Below are 10,701 nucleotides of genomic sequence, written 5' to 3' on the forward strand. Positions count from 1 at the left end.
AATTAAGGGGGGAGCCGATTCAATCATGCATGTGTTGATTCGGTTGCTGTTGCCCCTCGTTACGGGCCAGAAATTGAACGGATTCACTTCGATGTGCTAATGAGTTCGGTGATACAATCAAGGGTGGAATTGAATGATGAAATTTTTGGTAGACGCTTAGATAATTTTGGTTATAATCAACGCTTTTTCGTTGAATTTGATGCTCAGAATAATCCAAGGGCAGTGGAGAGTAGGGAACCAGACTCGTCGGTGTATGACCCGATGGACTTTCAAGGTGAAGAAGAGGAAGATGCTTTTCCAAACGGGCAGATTTCGGAGGACCCCTTGAACCAATGGGCAGGGGAGTTCGAGATCGACGTTGCTGAAGACAACTGAATAGAGGAAAATAGTATGGAAGCTCAGCCAGATCTATCTTCTCATTTTCGCCCACAAATTGAAAAATTGGAGCTTGTTATTGTGGAAAACAAGGATACTGATACTCAAGCTCCATCTAAGACAATGTCTGATAGCGCTATCCTCTTCACAAGATGGGGAGAGAGGGATAGAAGAGGAAGGAGGATGAGAAACAGGCGATTTACTAAAGGAAAAGACAAGAGGAGATTCCAGCAGGGGAATTGTTCTCTCAAAAGAAAAGCTATCTCATATATTGACCTCGTCTCTATCTAATTTATAGAGAAGACCGAAGATGATGCTGACTCTCACATGATCAGAAAAAACAAAAAAGGGAATGGTCTAATTGATGATGGATCAGCTGCTGGACCATCCACTTTTAAGTCTGGGCTTGGGCCAGGTCCTTCTCTCTCCTTTGATGCTTGCCTTACTGAAAATTTTACCCTACACCCTAGTGTAGGGTGTGTTCCCTACACCCCCCCTATGCTACGTCGTTTTGTAGCTGGTATTGAGTTCTCATGTGCAGCTTCTTTCCTTTTGCGATTCTTTCCTTTTTTTTTTTTTTTTTTTTCCTTTTTTTCTTTTTTTCTTTTCTTCCTCTTTTTTCCTTTTTCCTTTGATTCTTATTATTCAATTTATGTATATATATGATTTTAAACCCTATTTTTTCTCTCTCTTCAATTGATCAACCAACCTCCATTTTTGATCTACATTTTTCTCTCGCTAATTCATCTTCTTCATTTGATTTTTTGAACGAATTCGTTAATTGTTACCGATCATCAATGGCGAATTCTGCATCTGGAGATTGCGTTGATTTTGATCGCGATTGCGAGCGTGTGTTTCCTTCTGGACTTCGTTTCGTTGATTCGTTTGTGCAACAATGTGAGTAATTGTGATCATAATTTTTCAATTTTTAATTATCCCTAATTTGTTCTGTTATAATGCTCTGTTAATTTGAACTTAATTGATGTATTATTATTCACTTTCGATTTTTGAATTTACTACTTTGATTACATTATGATGAACGTTTTTGGATTGTTGTACTTTGTATGAACATTTTGTTGCTTCATTTGTTGTTTCATTTGTTGTTTTCTCTGTGTTTTAGAATTGTGTGTTTTTGTCGTATATTTTGTAGATTATACTTTCAATTAATCGTTTATGTTTTCTTATTCATTGTTACTAATGTGTTTATGTTCAGTCTTAAAGTCATTTTTGATCATTTATTTTTACATTTTTATATCGATATTATGTGTAGTGGTAAATAATGAAAATATTGTTCAAAATATTATGTGCTGAAATTCTTTTTGCAATTGATCATGTGCTGTTTTGATATTGAACATTTTACTTATTTGTTATTGTTCATTCATGAAACTCTTTATGATCATTTATAATTGTATATTGTGCAGTGGAAAAAAATGATGATATTATGTATTTAGAAGCAGAACAGTCTGAATTAAAGGATAAAGAATTTAAATCTGAAGATGAAGCTTTCGAAGCGTATAATGAATATGCTTTTAGGAAAGGTTTTGGAATTCGAATTGGGAAGAGTAAGAGAAGAAGAGATGATTCTTTTTTGATGAAAAGATTTGTTTGTTGTAATGAGGGATTCAAAGATAATAAGTGTAAGAATAAAAGGATTTATGAGAAGTTGGATCATCGAACTGGTTGTTTAGCTTTTGTGCAGTTTCATATTGATCATTTAGGGGTCTATACATGTACAAGACATGAAATGGTTCATAATCATGCTATGATTCCTCCTGAAAAAAGGCATTTGATAAGGTCTCAAAGAGATGTGAATAAAGAGCAGCTTCTTTTCATTTCAACAATGAAATTGAGTGGAGTCAAAGTTACTGATTCTTTGAGGGTTCTAAAGAAGGAGGTTGGGGGATCTCCTAATCTTTGTTTTACTGCTTCTGATGCTTATAATGCATTGTCATCTGAAAAAGCTGCCCAAATTGAAGGATGTGATGGTAACCAATTGATTAAATATTTTGCCAAGAGACATGTGGATGAGACAGATTTTTATTATGATTTTGAACAAGATGATAGTGGTGCTTTAGTTAGTTTTTTTTTGGCGTGATGGTAGGATGATGAGAGATTATCATTACTTTGGAGATTTGTTGGTTTTTGATACAACTTATAGAACTAATAAATATGGAATGATATGTGCTCCATTTGTTGGGATGAACCATCATGGTAACAATGTCATGTTTGGTATGGGTTTTATTCTTAATGAGCGCACCGAGTCTTTTGATTGGTTGTTTGATACATTTTTGCACTCAATGGGGAGGAAAAGTCCCATTACAATTATGACTGATCAAGCACAAGCGATTGCAGCGGGTATAAGAAACATTTTTCCTTCAACTGTTCATCATCGTTTATGTGTATGGCATCTTGAACAAAATTCTAAGAAACACATTGGAGCATTGAGAGCTTTGGAAGGCTTTACAGATTTGTTTGGATATCTTTTGAAGTATTGTGAAACTCCTGCTGAATTTGAATATTTCTGGAAAAGGTAAATTATTGTTTTTTATATTTATTTTTTATTTTTATTATGTGATATATTTGATTATTATGTGATATATATATGAACATTTAGTGTTTTACATATGATCATACAATTTACTTTGTTATGTATGTTATCATAATATTATTAGTGTCCATATTGTTTATGATCATTATTCTTTACACAAATGTACATATTTTAATTTATATTTTGTTCATTTTTAAATTAATATATGATCATTTCTGTTATACAGGATGTGTGATAAATACAAATGTGAAAATGATGATTGGTTATGTGATTTGTATAAAATAAAGGAAATGTGGTGTCCTGCTTATTCTAAGAAGTATTGGTCTGGTGGTATATTGTCTTCTCAACGTAGTGAAACTACTAATAAGTCAGTTTCACAACGTCTTAATAAGACTCAAGGTTTATGTGATTTTTATCATGTTTTTCTTGATGTCATTTCTGAGTGGAGAAGTAAGGAAGGTGCAAGAGATTACAATACTCTGAGGGGTAATAGGCACCTAGCTTTTGCTAATATTGGTATATTAGTTCATGCAAGATCATTGTACACTATTCAAGCTTATGTTCTTTTTGAAGAGGAGTTCATTAGGGGGACAGCTTATGATCATGTTGATAATGGTTTGCGTTTTCCAGAATATTCATATCTTCTTTGGAGGCCTGGGAAGGATATAATTAAGCATGAAGTTGTTTTTAATAAGGAAACACATGCAATTTGTTGCACATGCATGTACTTTAGTGAGACTGGTTTACTTTGTTCTCATTCTCTTCGAGTATATCATTTGCATTGTGTGCGTAATATTCCACAAGAGTATATAATGAAACGATGGACAAAGGCTGCCATGTGTAGTCATGGTATTGAAGAACCTACTTTGAGGACAAATGTTGTGGCTACTAGTGTTTGGAGGTCACAAACAATCAGAAAGTTTGTTAAGTTGATAACAAGTTGTCAGAATTCTTTGAATGCAAGGGCAGAGGTTGAGTGTTATTTCAATCTGTTAAAAGAAAAGGTTGAGAGTGTATCAGGTGTAATTGACTTTAGTGAACCTGTTAAAGAGGTTGAAATTGTTGATCTTGAGATCAAGAATCCTCCAAAAGCTAGGCCTAAAGGTGAGAGGAATGTAAGGCCTAAGAGTACCTTGGAGAAGCAGTGTAACAAGGCAAAGGGTAATTTCAAGAGGAAAAAGTCTCTGTACACTCCTTACAAAAGGGGTATAGGGCAAGCAGTTGTACAGGTATATGATCATTTCATATTTTCAAATTGATCATTTCAGTTTTCGTAAATGATCATTTATGTTTTTTTTTTAAATAGGAACTTGATGAGAACGGTTGTGCTGTTACTTATGCTAATTCTATTAGTGATCCCATTGAATTGATTGTTTTGAGCAATAAACGGGCTCAGGTAAATTCAAATGTGCCAAAAAAAACATTTTATTTATATTTTATTAATATTGATTTTTATAATTTAAAAATATAGGTCGGCTTAAAATCAGCTGTTGTAGAAGAAATTCCTTCTAGTTCTAAGGAATCAAATCATAGTATTTCCAATGATTTTGATCAGGTATATGAACATTTATGATCTATATTATAATTTTTTTTTATTTAATTTTTTATTTTTTATATTTTTTTTTGGTTTTTTTGTAGGCTACTGGTGAAAGCTCTCTTTCATCTATCATATCTATTGATGTTGATATTTCATCTATTGCTAAGGTTTTTTTTTTTCCATATTTGTTTGTATAAGTGTTTGTAACTGATCATATACTGGTTTATTAATGATCAATTTAATTTTTTTAAAGGCGAAGGATTTAAATCTTGAAGGTGTTTCTGCTGTTCAACCTTGTTCTAATTTTGGTGCAAATGAAGGTGCTTCTGGTGTTAAAACTTACTCTCAAATTAATCCAAGAGTTCCAATTCATATTAGTGCGTCAACAAAATCTCCTGTTGTTATTCAACCTACTGTTCCCAGGAATGTTCAAAATCAAACTCAGAATTGTTCAAACACCAATCCAGAAATGATCATATCCAACTCCAGGAATGTTCAATCAACAAATGTTCAAGTTATTTCTCCTACGGTTCAAATAAATGATCAAGGATTTCCTGTTCAGAATGTTCAAGTTACTCCTCCCACAGTTCAAAGAAATGATCAAGGTGCTCGTGTTCCAATTCTTCAATCAAGAAATGTTCAATTAGGTTCTAAAAAGATTTCTTCTAAATATGATAGGTTGTTAGCCTTTTTTGATACAAGTGTAGCTAAACGTTTGGCTAATAAAGATAAATAATTAGTATTCCAGAACTTTATAAACATTAGACTTTTTTGTAATGTTGATTTAATTACTATTTTGTAATTTTGAATTTTCGATCTATTATATAAAAAACTTTCATTCAAAGATTAAAATGAAATATCAATTACAATAATATTAAAATAAAATCCATAAGTCTACTTCTAAAAAAAAAAAATAGTCATATATAAGAAATGAACATATACATAGTTGTAAATGAACATTTGAAACTACAAAGTTGCAAATTTTCTAGCTTTCCTTCTATTTGCTCTTGATTCAGTGTTTTCTTCAAATAACATCAGTTCTGCTGTGTATTGGAGCCTTAGATTTCTAATTTGTTCCACCTGTTGAACAAAATGAATTGTCAAATTTTAATTAAACAATCTTTACTGTTTCATAAATGAATATTATATCTTAAATAATTGATCATTTATAACTCTTACATTGTTTGGTTTTAAATCACAAATCCAGCTCTCATTAGGATCAGCAGTGAAGGTTTCCATATGCTTCATAATGTAAACTCCACAGTTTGTATAGTCATTGTTGCTACGCCATTTCATCTTTTCCAAAACAACTGTGTAGTCTTCAATTCTTTTTGCATCTTGATATCCAAGGTGTTTCATGTACTCTGCCAATCCTTTTAACTGATAGAAAAAAGAGTAAAAATTGTTTAGAAGTTTGTATTGTGATGAAGACATGAACAATTAATAAAATATAATTGATCATGTAGTCAACTATAAATGAACATATTATCTCACCATCATTTTTGGTTGTTCTTCATATTTTGCTTGGACTGATACCTTTTTTGGTAGTTTTCTATTGTCAATTATATGAATTTTGTCTTCTATATGATTGACGCACAACAGAAAAAAATGTTGAGAAGTTGATACTGGGAAGAAGACCTGAACAAATTATATAATGTTATTGGACAATATATTGAAGGTAATTGAACATTTGTATTAAACAAGAATTAATACCTGTTTATATCCAACAATGCTGTCAATTTTATTCAACTTCAGTTCATTGTCAATTCTTTCTATGAAGGCATTAATTCTTGTCTTCATTGATGATCCTTCTTGACAAACTTTATTTGTGCACATAATGTGCTGTTGAAATACAAACAAACATATAGAAGTTAAATGAATTTTTAGCAATTATTTATCATAGGAAAATAGAATCAATAATATAAAAAAAGAAGAAAGACTAACATGAAGCACTGTTGAGAAATAAATCTTGTTTCTCGGCTTTTTATGATTAAGAAACCTTGCCCATCCATCTATGACACAATTTGTCACTTCAACATCATCTCCAAGAGTTTTCATTTCATTTCTATTGATGAGATTCAAGCCATCATAGTATAAGAGTGCACTGCATTATGAACATTTAATAATATGAATGTGAACATATTTTTATAAAAGATATTAAACCTTAAGTTTAATTAGTGTAAGTAATTACCTTTCATCTTTTCCACCAAGAGCAAAGTCTACTGCAATTTGGTTCATGGCTTTCTCATCTTTAAACAGATCCTTGTACTTGACCAAGTAAGGAGATCGGAAAGCAGGAGGAAGTGTTTTCTTTTCGCGTTTTGGTCTTGTTGTTCAATATAAAATATTGTTAAATTAAGAAAATTATGAGGAACATAAATGAACATTTGAGTGTATATAAATAAATTTGAAATTATACCTTTCAACCTTTTCCTTTTCAGTTTTTTTCTTCTTTTCTGCAATTGACTTTTTCTTATCATCATTCCTGGTCATATTACATAACACAAATGTACATTTAGGTATATGAAAATGTTCATTATTATTTTTGAACATTTACTTAATATAAATAATGTACCTTTTTGTGACTTTTGAGGATGAAGCAACAATCTTCTTGTTTTCACTGAAAAGTGAAACAATGTCAGTACATATTAATAAAATAAAAGCTTCTTATGTAACACCCTGAATCATTTTCAATTCATAAAATGAAAGATATTGATTTAACATAAACCTATTGATTTAACATAAACCACACATTCATATTACATATTCAACAAAATAATGTTCACACATACAATAGTTTGAGAAACACCAGTTTCAAGTTACAACACGATAGTAACATAAGTTAAATTGTTCCATCTAGATATTTTATCCTACACCATTACATAACCCTAATAGTAAGACATGTCTTCAGGATTTTACCCCTCCACTTTTTCATCATTTTTTGTTTTTTCAAAAACATCTTCCTTGTTTTGTTTTCCACCTCCAACTGTGTTTTTTGGATCATCACTTTTTTCACCACCATCTGACCTAGGGTCAGCATCAACCACTGAACCAGATCCTGCATCTAAGAAAAAATTTAATTAGATATAATATAATTTCTTTGTAAATGAACATTTGAGTATTTATAATTGAACATTATACCTGTTCTAGGCAATCCTTCATTATCTGACCTAGTGTCAGCATCAAGTTTTGAACCAGTTGCTGCGTCTAACAAAATAATACAATTAATAATGAATATTTCTTGTTTGTAAATGAACATTTTACACTTTTTAATTGAACATTATACCAGTTCTAGAAAATTCTTCAATTCTTTGTTCTGAAGCTGCTGAAGTTTTACCCACATCCTTTTCTCCAGCTGTATTATAAATCATCATTTTGGAGATACACTAAGTTAATAGTATTTACACATAATAATTAGAAATGAACATTTCTACTTAAGTTTATGTACATTATTATTAAATATATGAACATATTACCATTTGTTGAAATTATTGGTTGTTCAATTATATCACCAAGTGTTGAAAAGGTGGGCCCTGTTTCTGTTTAGGACAATTTAGACCACAAATTTAGAATTTTTCATATAAAAATTAGGATATATAGTCTCTTTTAGTTAGAATTTACCAATGGCTGGAGAAGGTGGAGTCAACCCCAAGCTGAAAGCTTTTCTGATGTCATATTCTTGTTCTTTTTCCTTTCCCTTTTTGGTTAATTTCTTCCCAGTCATTTGCTTCTCAGTTGTTTGCTTTTCAGACCCTTGCATCAGATTCTTCTCAGCTTGTGCAAGTGCATTTAGGAAATCCTCACTGCCAAAGAATTCTTCATCTTGGCTTAGAATTGATGGTTCCCTAGCTACCACCTTTCCTAAAACTTCATCAACTTTTTTTCACCAAGTCATTTCCAGGGAAGATATCCTTTGCCTTCACCAATTTTGAAGAAAGCTTTGACAGGTTTGAACAAGTTGTTTTTACCAGGGAAACAAAATCATCCATAAAAACCTATATGAATGAATATTAAAAATTATGCAGTTGAACATTTCAGATTATACAAATGAACATTTATGTTAACAAAAGTGATCATTTTATAACCTTAGGACTTTCTTCAACTTCTGCAGCAATCCTTGGTAGAATTTTCCCTCTCCCAAATCCCAATTCTAATTCAATCTTCAACCTCTCAAGAACCATGTCTCTATTCCATGCAGATATGATAGGAATTGTTCTTGGAGGCCTTTTGTCTAACCTCTGAACTCTATCAAAATAGAACAACTACAAGAAAAAAGAAAACATGGAACAGAACATAAACAATAAAAAAAAGTGCATTTATTTAAATTTAAATGAACATCTTGTATCTAAGAATATACCATCAGAAATTGAAGAGGGCCTTTGTAGAACCCCTTGCCTTGCTGCTTTCTCCAATCAACATGACATTTGATAAGTGAGTCATATACAAACTGACACCAGTTCAAATTTTTTATGTTTTTCTTTGTCCATCATAGAATAAAGAAATTTGAAATGGCATTGATTGTTTGATACACATTTCATCAAGCAGTTCACAGCCACTGCTAAAAAGTTAGTAATGAAATGTTCACTTGGTGGTCTGTTGTTGGTGAATTTATCATTTATGTATCCATTCACAATCTGCAAACAAAATGAACAAAACATTTATACTTTTGATCATTTAATGTATTTAAAATGAACATTTAAAACTGATCATACCTGACTCACTGATGGAGTTTTTCCTGACCATGATTTTCTCCATTTCTTCAGAAATTCTGCATACTCCTCACTAATTTTATCAGACTTTGGCTCAACAATTGGAATTTCTCCTGTAGGCAAGCCATAAACTACCCTAACATCCTCTACCTCAATTTCTATTTTTTCATTCTTTGGTAGTTCAAAATACTGGCTATTTTCTTCAAAACTTCCCAATAACCAGTTACAGAACTTTTGATCAAGTTGAGGTAAACTAATGTCAAGAAGTGATCCTAACCCTATATCAATAATTTGTTGTCTTTTGGGTAGGTGTCATCTTTTTTATCCATGCAATGAACTTCACATGTCCTCCTCTCTTTGAAGATTTCTCTTCCTCAAATTCATCTTCCTGAATTTCCTCAACTTCATCAGTTTCTATTGCTTGAACCATTTCAGTTTTCATTTTCTTTTTTCTCCTACCTTCAATCTTTCCTTCATCATACAGTACCATCTTTTGCTCCTCCTTTTCAACCTTTGCCTTCACTGAATTCCCTTTCTTTGCCTGTTTCTTCCTTGGCTTTACTTCTTCCTCTTCCTCCTCTTCCTCCACCTCATAATCATCCTCACTGACAGGCTCTTCTTCTGCTCTATAAACTGACTCTTCACTATCATCATCACTGTCAGGATCTTGAGAGGGTTCATCTGATGGTACTTCTTGTATTTTTTTTCTCTTTCCAGCATTTCTCTTGGCAGGACTGACATCTGAAAATTAAATATATAATTTTGTTTAAGTATTGAAAATGTACAGTAAGCAAATGATAAAATGAACAAAATTGTTTTTCTCAAATGATCATTCTATATATAGAAATTGAACATTTATAATATATCATTATATACCTGCTTTTCTTTTGCCAGCAACCTTTAGAAGTTTTTCTTCACTTCTAGAGTTTTCTTTTTCCCACCTATATATTGAAATTGAACATTAATGATATACCATCATAAATGATCATTCTATACATTAAGATTGAACATTTACCCTTTTTGCCTTGGTCTGGAGGATATTCAGCAGGAGCACCTGCCATTTTTTTTTATTGGAGTAGGTGCTGGAGGTGGTGCATCAGCTTCCTTTTGAATAGGAAAATTCCTTGTAGACATTCTTCTCTTCTGTCCTATTTTTGCGGTTTCTTTAGCAGGCTCAACATCCTTCTTCAGGCTTCCCTTTTTAGATTCATCTAACAGAACATCTATTGTTTTTTAAAAAAATTTATGTTAGTATATTTGAAAGTGTAATATTTATTGTGTAACAGAAAAGTATTATGATTACCTTGGCTCCTTGTAATTCTACCACTTGGCACAACAACAAGGCTTTTGTTTTTGTTTTTCCTTGCAACCATTTTGTATCTTGTTTTCATTTTGGTTGACTGATCACTTTTTTGTGATGATGGAGCTGTCTCCTCACTAAGTTTTGTGGAAACTTTATCATCATCTTGATCTAGAAGATAAGTTTCATCCTCAATTTGAACAAAATCAGGTGCAATTTGTGCTGCATATGA

General features: G+C 31.9%; 5 protein-coding genes across 8 annotated transcripts; 2 read left to right on the forward strand and 3 right to left on the reverse strand.

The window, feature by feature from the left end:
• The first annotated feature begins 793 nt into the window (after window positions 1-793).
• Window positions 794-5,219, forward strand: LOC110722159 (protein FAR1-RELATED SEQUENCE 9-like). Of its 4 annotated transcripts, XM_021901420.1 has the most exons (7): window positions 794-1,272; window positions 1,797-2,905; window positions 3,150-4,152; window positions 4,230-4,319; window positions 4,395-4,478; window positions 4,562-4,627; window positions 4,714-5,219. In XM_021901420.1, the coding sequence occupies exons 2-7, from the start codon at window positions 2,478-2,480 to the stop codon at window positions 5,194-5,196; spliced, it is 2,154 nt and encodes a 717-aa protein (XP_021757112.1). In that variant the 5' UTR covers window positions 794-1,272; window positions 1,797-2,477; the 3' UTR covers window positions 5,197-5,219. The 4 variants fall into 4 exon arrangements, with proteins under 4 accessions (XP_021757112.1, XP_021757113.1, XP_021757115.1 ...); XM_021901421.1 differs by lacking the exon at window positions 4,562-4,627; XM_021901423.1 differs by lacking the exon at window positions 4,230-4,319.
• Window positions 1,173-2,470, forward strand: LOC110722195 (protein FAR1-RELATED SEQUENCE 5-like). Its single transcript, XM_021901462.1, has 2 exons — window positions 1,173-1,272; window positions 1,797-2,470. The coding sequence occupies exons 1-2, from the start codon at window positions 1,173-1,175 to the stop codon at window positions 2,468-2,470; spliced, it is 774 nt and encodes a 257-aa protein (XP_021757154.1).
• Window positions 5,220-5,347: 128 nt separating the features above from the next.
• On the reverse strand, window positions 5,348-7,018 carry LOC110722160. Its single transcript, XM_021901425.1, has 7 exons — window positions 6,880-7,018; window positions 6,652-6,786; window positions 6,405-6,564; window positions 6,174-6,302; window positions 5,955-6,098; window positions 5,640-5,840; window positions 5,348-5,540 (listed from the first exon to the last, which is right to left on the reverse strand). The coding sequence occupies exons 1-7, from the start codon at window positions 7,011-7,013 to the stop codon at window positions 5,427-5,429; spliced, it is 1,017 nt and encodes a 338-aa protein (XP_021757117.1). The 5' UTR covers window positions 7,014-7,018; the 3' UTR covers window positions 5,348-5,426.
• On the reverse strand, window positions 6,731-9,459 carry LOC110722161. Its single transcript, XM_021901426.1, has 8 exons — window positions 9,173-9,459; window positions 8,818-9,094; window positions 8,082-8,722; window positions 7,937-7,999; window positions 7,747-7,815; window positions 7,602-7,667; window positions 7,380-7,524; window positions 6,731-7,080 (listed from the first exon to the last, which is right to left on the reverse strand). Exons 3-8 carry the CDS (start codon window positions 8,218-8,220, stop codon window positions 7,014-7,016), a joined length of 549 nt encoding a protein of 182 aa, XP_021757118.1. The 5' UTR covers window positions 8,221-8,722; window positions 8,818-9,094; window positions 9,173-9,459; the 3' UTR covers window positions 6,731-7,013.
• LOC110722196 (nucleolin-like) lies at window positions 9,453-10,158 on the reverse strand. Its single transcript, XM_021901463.1, has 3 exons — window positions 10,143-10,158; window positions 10,046-10,099; window positions 9,453-9,910 (listed from the first exon to the last, which is right to left on the reverse strand). Exons 1-3 carry the CDS (start codon window positions 10,156-10,158, stop codon window positions 9,453-9,455), a joined length of 528 nt encoding a protein of 175 aa, XP_021757155.1.
• Between the last annotated feature and the right edge of the window lie 543 nt (window positions 10,159-10,701).

This window comes from Chenopodium quinoa, unplaced genomic scaffold, assembly GCF_001683475.1.
Source record: "Chenopodium quinoa cultivar QQ74 unplaced genomic scaffold, ASM168347v1, whole genome shotgun sequence".
Classification (NCBI taxonomy): Eukaryota; Viridiplantae; Streptophyta; class Magnoliopsida; order Caryophyllales; family Amaranthaceae; genus Chenopodium; species Chenopodium quinoa.

Excerpts from the sequence above, each read along its gene's own strand:
- LOC110722195 (XM_021901462.1), top strand. The coding sequence starts at position 1,173 with ATGGCGAATTCTGCATCTGGAGATTGCGTTGATTTTGATCGCGATTGC. Across the intron at positions 1,273-1,796 it reads TGATTCGTTTGTGCAACAAT|TGGAAAAAAATGATGATATT; the intron begins GTGAGTAATTGT and ends TATATTGTGCAG.
- LOC110722159 (XM_021901420.1), top strand. The coding sequence starts at position 2,478 with ATGATGAGAGATTATCATTACTTTGGAGATTTGTTGGTTTTTGATACA. Across the intron at positions 4,320-4,394 it reads TGAGCAATAAACGGGCTCAG|GTCGGCTTAAAATCAGCTGT; the intron begins GTAAATTCAAAT and ends TTAAAAATATAG. Across the intron at positions 4,479-4,561 it reads TTTCCAATGATTTTGATCAG|GCTACTGGTGAAAGCTCTCT; the intron begins GTATATGAACAT and ends GTTTTTTTGTAG.
- LOC110722160 (XM_021901425.1), bottom strand. The coding sequence starts at position 7,013 with ATGTTCAAAAATAATAATGAACATTTTCATATACCTAAATGTACATTT. Across the intron at positions 6,303-6,404 it reads ATTTCTCAACAGTGCTTCAT|CACATTATGTGCACAAATAA; the intron begins GTTAGTCTTTCT and ends GTATTTCAACAG. Across the intron at positions 5,841-5,954 it reads AAGAACAACCAAAAATGATG|TTAAAAGGATTGGCAGAGTA; the intron begins GTGAGATAATAT and ends TTTTTCTATCAG.
- LOC110722161 (XM_021901426.1), bottom strand. The coding sequence starts at position 8,220 with ATGCAAGGGTCTGAAAAGCAAACAACTGAGAAGCAAATGACTGGGAAG. Across the intron at positions 8,000-8,081 it reads TCCACCTTCTCCAGCCATTG|AAACAGGGCCCACCTTTTCA; the intron begins GTAAATTCTAAC and ends TGTCCTAAACAG. Across the intron at positions 7,816-7,936 it reads ACCAATAATTTCAACAAATG|CTGGAGAAAAGGATGTGGGT; the intron begins GTAATATGTTCA and ends TTTATAATACAG.
- LOC110722196 (XM_021901463.1), bottom strand. Across the intron at positions 9,911-10,045 it reads TGCTGGCAAAAGAAAAGCAG|ATGTCAGTCCTGCCAAGAGA; the intron begins GTATATAATGAT and ends TTTAATTTTCAG.